The 6,899-nt window shown below is 41.0% G+C and overlaps 1 protein-coding gene across 1 annotated transcript; it reads left to right on the forward strand.

Moving 5' to 3' along the window:
- Window positions 1-409: 409 nt before the first annotated feature.
- On the forward strand, window positions 410-6,290 carry dpm3 (dolichyl-phosphate mannosyltransferase subunit 3, regulatory). Its single transcript, XM_084166259.1, has 2 exons — window positions 410-465; window positions 5,230-6,290. The coding sequence occupies exon 2, from the start codon at window positions 5,283-5,285 to the stop codon at window positions 5,559-5,561; it is 279 nt and encodes a 92-aa protein (XP_084022385.1). The 5' UTR covers window positions 410-465; window positions 5,230-5,282; the 3' UTR covers window positions 5,562-6,290.
- Window positions 6,291-6,899: the final 609 nt, after the last annotated feature.

A 6,899-nucleotide genomic window follows, 5' to 3' on the forward strand; every position in this document is an offset into this window, starting at 1 on the left:
CACCTAAAGAGGCATTGAACTAATGACGCCGTCTGTGCCACTGTTGTTGGTCCGCTTTTAACTTGGTATATCATTACCATCACATAGGATGAGACCAAGGTTGGGAATGATAATCTTTGAAAATTAGTTTCTAAATTGAGAGTAGGGGACATATGTTTGCTTAAAGAAACAATTAGAGGTACTTTGAGTAATGTGTGTCCAAGATGTTTTACATATCCTAGGACCCTAAAAAACAGATTTGCTTTTCATGTCTTAGTATTTCTAAAGTAACACAAAACTGACAAAATATGTTCTATTGTTATTGCATTATCATCAACTTTGTTGTTGTCGTTGTAACTTGTTGAACCCTGCTTGTATTCCCTTCAATCTCTCTGACACTACCTAAGCACTACATATCCCATAAGTCACTATTTACCTATGACGTCTTTTCTCTGCGCCTAGTGGTGTGTTGGTTTTAGGAAGAAGGTAAGAACCCGGATTAATATTTTTGTTAGACGATTTAACGAGATATATTTATATTTTGAAGTCAATTTTCAAATGTATTTAGCTAGGTAAAATACTACATGTACCGCAAATTCGATGTTGAATAGATTCCTTTTTGTCGCTAGTTTGTTGTGTAGCGTTGGAACCTAAACTGGCTAACGTTAGCTACAGAGCTAGCTAGCTAAATAATCTGTTCTCTCTAGTCTAGTAAAAACTCACATATCACAAAATAGTTGTCATGTAGGCCAATTGACTGAAGCTATTCGTCTTTTCATAGATATCACAAAATAGTCGTCATGTAGGCCAACTGACTGAAGTTATTCCTCTTTTCATAGAGCTGTAGCTAGGTCATTTCGCCAGTTTGTACTGTGACCTGTTGGCAACGAGTTAGGGTAGTTTATTAGCTACCTCATTTGTAGTCCTGGCAACGAATAGCCTAGCCGTGAACTAGTATCAGGGCAGAGGAAGAGACGATGAATATGACGAGTCTCCTCTATAGCCCAGTTAGATATAGTTTATAATGTCAAAATATGTTAATTGCTCACCAAATATGGAGTTTCCCTGAGCAACTATTGTCTACTGACGTCCCGCCCGGTATGTACTTCCATAACAGTTCTAAATAAAAATGTACAAGCAACCGTAAAAATGTATGGTCTGGAAATAATCTTTACTAAACAAAAATATAAACGCAACAATTTCATTGATTTTACTGAGTTACAGTTCATATGAGGAAATCAGTCAATTGAAATAAATGAATTAGGACCTAATCTATGGATTTCACATGACTGGGAATAGAGCTATGCATCTGTTGGTCACAGATACCTTAAAAAAAGAAAAAAATGGGCCTCACAATGGGCCTCAGGTTCTCGTCACGGTATTTTTGTGAATTCAAATTGCCATAGATAAAATGCAATTGTGTTCGTTGTCCGTAACTTATGCCTGCCCATACCATAACCCCACCACCTCCATGGGGCACTCAGTTCACAATGTTGACATCAGCAAACCATTCGCCCACACGACACCATACACGTGACCTGAGGTTGTGAGGCCGGTTGGACATACTGCCAAATTCTCTAAAACGACGTTGGAGGTGGCTTATGGTACAGAAATAAACATTACATTTTCTGGCAACAGCTCTGGTGGACATTCCTGCAGTCAGCATGCCAATTGCACGCTCCCTCAAAATTTTAGACATCTGTGGCATTGTGTTGTGTGACACAACTGCACATTTTAGAGTGTCCTTTTATTGTCCCCAGCACAAGGCGCACCTGTGTAATTATCATGCTGTTTAATCAGCTACTTGATATGCCACACCTGTCAGGTGGATAGATTATCTTGGCAAAGGAGAAATGCTCACTAACAGGAATGTAAACACATTTGTGCACAACATTTGAGAGAAATAAGCTTTTTGTGCATATGGACAATTTCTGGGATCTTCTATTTCAGCTCATGAAACATGGGACCAACACTTTACATGTTGCGTTTATATTTTTTTCAGTGTAGCTATGTATTGTTTTTGAACAGGTGCGCAGATTAAGTAGACAATAACGTACCCTATGTTATCTACTTACATTAAAAATGATTGCATTCCGTGTAGCTTGTGTGAAACATCAGGTTGATATGAAGTTCATACACTGTTGTAGGTGATATAATCAATGATCTTTCGGGATACTGTACTGCTGCTGGATCAGCCGACCTGTGCATGGCAGTAATGAGGGATTTTATTGGTGCCCTCGGGAAGAGGTGGATTTGGCGCATGCTCTCATGGTAGGGCATTCACTCACTGCTCTAGAATGTAGAGAAAAACTGGGCAATTCAAGAGGGTGCTATGAAATTAATGTCAAAATGTGTTTTCTTTGCCCTATGTCATTATAAATCACATAGAATTAATCATTAGATTGTTCTCTACAATATTATAACCTAATATCCTTGTACTTGACAGTGTTGATGAAATAAGAACGTTCATTTGCTGTGACCGTTGCTAGTTTAGACCGCGCCGCTATTGGTTGTATCGCTTCCATATTTGGTGTTGGGAAGTGGTACCATTTGGAGGTGTTTCCGCTGGTTGAACCAATCAAAATCAACTTGATACCCTCATCAATTTCAACTCCAGATCCTTGACTTTCATTGGCTATATTGGCGAACAAACTATGTTGAGGGGCCTCCGTTTCTATGGCGATTTTAAAGGGAAAGACTCAGAAATACACATTGAAAACAGGAACAGATTGTCTTCGAAGGGTGGATATTGAAATTCAGTCAGTTAGCTTTGTAAATAAATATATATTAGGCCCTATTTTGTTTTGTATTCAGTGGATTTCATTTAGAAAAACCCCATGTTTTCTCTCACGAACCTGCAGTCACTAGTTAGCTTGTCAGTTGACATTCGAAGTTGGTGCTGCGAAGCAGCGCCACAGAGTTCTATTGAGCAGTGACCATTTTTTGATCATGCCCATGGTGACATTCCATTCGGTCTAAATATGCTAAATTCTCAGAGTAAATCGTCTAACTTTTGAACCATATATAGTAGGATATGGGGTTTGGACTATTGTTTTTTTGACGCAATTGAATGGACATATTTGTATAAACTCTGAATTAATTAATCATTTTATGGGTGAACACCCTACAATTAGTCAAAAACAATACATAGACAAGACATTTTTTCAGTTGCTTGTAAAACTTTTTTTGGGAAGTACAGTGGGGAAAAAAAGTATTTAGTCAGCCACCAATTGTGCAAGTTCTCCCACTTAAAAAGATGAGAGAGGCCTGTAATTTTCATCATAGGTACACGTCAACTATGACAGACAAAATGAGAAAAAAAATCCAGAAAATCACATTGTAGGATTTTTAATGATTTTATTTGCAAATTATGGTGGAAAATAAGTATTTGGTCAATAACAAAAGGTTCTCAATACTTTGTTATATACCCTTTGTTGGCAATGACACAGGTCAAACGTTTTCTGTAAGTCTTCACAAGGTTTTCACACACTGTTGCTGGTATTTTGGCCCATTCCTCCATGCAGATCTCCTCTAGAGCAGTGATGTTTTGGGGCTGTCGCTGGGCAACACGGACTTTCAACTCCCCAAAGATTTTCTATGGGGTTGAGATCTGGAGACTGGCTAGGCCACTCCAGGACCTTGAAATGCTTCTTACGAAGCCACTCCTTCGTTGCCCGGGCGGTGTGTTTGGGATCATTGTCATGCTGAAAGACCCAGCCACGTTTCATCTTCAATGCCCTTGCTGATGGAAGGAGGTTTTCACTCAAAATCTCACGATACATGGCCCCATTCATTCTTTCCTTTACACGGATCAGTCGTCCTGGTCCCTTTGCAGAAAAACAGCCCCAAAGCATGATGTTTCCACCCCCATGCTTCACAGTAGGTATGGTGTTCTTTGGATGCAACTCAGCATTCTTTGTCCTCCAAACACGACGAGTTGAGTTTTTACCAAAAAGTTCTATTTTGGTTTCATCTGACCATATGACATTCTCCCAATCCTCTTCTGGATCATCCAAATGCACTCTAGCAAACTTCAGACGGGCCTGGACATGTACTGGCTTAAGCAGGTGGACACGTCTCGCACTGCAGGATTTGAGTCCCTGGCGGCGTAGTGTGTTACTGATGGTAGGCTTTGTTACTTTGGTCCCAGCTCTCTGCAGGTCATTCACTAGGTCCCCCCGTGTGGTTCTGGGATTTTTGCTCACCGTTCTTGTGATCATTTTGACCCCACGGGGTGAGATCTTGCGTGGAGCCCCAGATCGAGGGAGATTATCAGTGGTCTTGTATGTCTTCCATTTCCTAATAATTGCTCCCACAGTTGATTTCTTCAAACCAAGCTGCTTACCTATTGCAGATTCAGTCTTCCCAGCCTGGTGCAGGTCTACAATTTTGTTTCTGGTGTCCTTTGACAGCTCTTTGGTCTTGGCCATAGTGGAGTTTGGAGTGTGACTGTTTGAGGTTGTGGACAGGTGTCTTTTATACTGATTACAAGTTCAAACAGGTGCCATTAATACAGGTAACGAGTGGAGGACAGAGGAGCCTCTTAAAGAAGAAAATACAGGTCTGTGAGAGCCAGAAATCTTGCTTTTTTGTAGGTGACCAAATACTTCCACCATAAATTCATAAAAAATCCTACAATGTGATTTTCTGGAAAAAAAATTCTCAATTTGTCTGTCATAGTTGACGTGTACCTATGATAAAAATTACAGGCCTCTCTCATCTTTTTAAGTGGGAGAACTCGCACAATTGGTGGCTGACTAAATACTTTTTTCCCCCACTGTACATACCGGGCGGGACGGCAGTAAATAACAATAGTTGCTCAGCAAAACTCCATATTCGGTGAGTAACGAATGTATTTTGACATTATAATGCTTGCAGAGCTGTCTAATGGGAAAATGAATGGTAGCTAACTGGGCTAGAGAGGAGACTCGTCATATTCATCGTCTCTGCCTCTGCTCAGATACTGGATCAGCCTAGCCCAGAGCATACACATCATTTTGGCTACAGTTGTTTTGTAACAGTGTTTTAGCAACACTGCTGAACATGACTGTAGAAAATATATCTAAAGATATAGATAGCTAGGGAGAATTTGAGATTGATATGATTTAGATGCATGTATTTTTTTCTTGCTGATATATCCATTAAATCATGATAAGGGCAGTCACTGGACTGCATTGAATCAATTAGTTAGTAAAACGCTCAAGATCTGAGTTTTCTTTTCAACCTTAAGTTACTCTTTTCCTATCTCAGGCTTATTGACATCTGGTCTCCTGGCCCTGAAATTTCACATCATCCTGTTCACCATGACCAAGCTCCTGGAGTGGGTGTTTGGCATCTCGGTAATAGGCGCAGCATGGGCTCTCGTGACTTTTGACCTTCTGGGCTTGAGGCTCCCAGAGGCCTACAGGGAGGTGGCCTGGCCCATGCCTGTGTATCTGCTGGTGGTGTTCGGCTGCTACTCCCTGGCTACTGTGGGATACAGGGTGGCCACCTTCAACGACTGTGAGGAGGCATCCAAAGAACTACAGGCTCAGATAAAGGAGGCCAAGGAGGACCTGAGGAAAAAAGGGTTGAAGATGTGAAAAGTAGAGACTCTTGAGACTGTGCGATAGACACCACAAAGACAGACTTGGACACATACACAACTCAAAGTTCTTATCATGGACCACGCTGTTATTTTATTTCGTACAGTTCCCAGTGTCCATAGAGTGGATAAAGTCTTAAAGTCAAAGAGGTTCTTGCTTAGTTACATATGCCATTGGATGCTGTTGTCCCTATTCTGTATTCATGATTCACCCTATACAGATGCCTATTCACTCAGCTGACTCATCCATCATCCATAACTGACCGCTATCCAGTACCAGTTTCAACCAATAACATCAAGGGAAACAGAGAAACGCATGAAATGTTTGTACTATTACATCACTAGTGCTTGTACTATTACGTCAACCCTATAAAGGGCACTTTGTGCACTGTTAATGAAATAGACAAGACCCTTTAGGGAAGTCTGTAACATAAAGCACAGTCAAATCACTGTTCTGTGGCCAAATGTAGTTCATTGTGAAATGCCTACTAATAAAACTCAAGGGTCATGCTGATACAGAACGGGACTAGGATTAGTTTCTGCCCCAGGAATGTCAAACACTTGTATACTGTCTAGCTAGTTGAGCAGTGTGTCTGGAGATTCAACTGTTGATTGCGTCGGCTAGTTTTTGTGTTCAATAAGTGCACATTCCATTGAGATGTTTCTAACTTGTGTCCTGAGGCGGTTGTGACTTAATAAAGACTGGCAATTTTTTCCCAAAGCTCTGTTTGTGTGTGTGTCTACCTCTGTGTGTGTGTTTGATGAATCTCTATCGCAACATATGGCCTTGGCTTAGGGGCTTCAACCACAGAATGAATGCTCTGTACTGTTCTATGGAATGGTCTTATATAGTATTTGTAAATTTGGCAACATAAAAATACATACTGTTGTTTCCCTTTAGAATCGGTTTCAGACGGCTTGATTTGGGCAGGAGCTTGCCAGAGCTGAATACCGGCACCTAAAATGTTCTATTGCTTGAGCGGCTGTTCCTCTTATAGAATATTAGCTCAAAAGTGTTGTAGAGCTCCTGCACCTAAATACACTATATATACAAAAGTATGTGGACTCCCCTTCAAATTAGTGGATTCGGCTATTTCAGCCACACCCGTGGCTGACAGGTGTATAAAATCGAGCCCACCGCCATGCAATCTCCATAGACAAACATTGGCAGTAGAATGGCCTTACTGAAGAGCTCAGTGACTTTCAACGTGGCACTGTCATAGGATGCCACCTTTCCAACAAGTCAGTTCGTCAAATTTCTGCCCTGCTAGAGCTGCCTCGGTCAACTGTATGTGCTGTTATTGTGAAGTGGAAACGTCTAGGAGCAACAGTGGCT

This window comes from Coregonus lavaretus, assembly GCF_964263955.1.
Source record: "Coregonus lavaretus genome assembly, chromosome: 7".
Classification (NCBI taxonomy): domain Eukaryota; kingdom Metazoa; phylum Chordata; class Actinopteri; order Salmoniformes; family Salmonidae; genus Coregonus; species Coregonus lavaretus.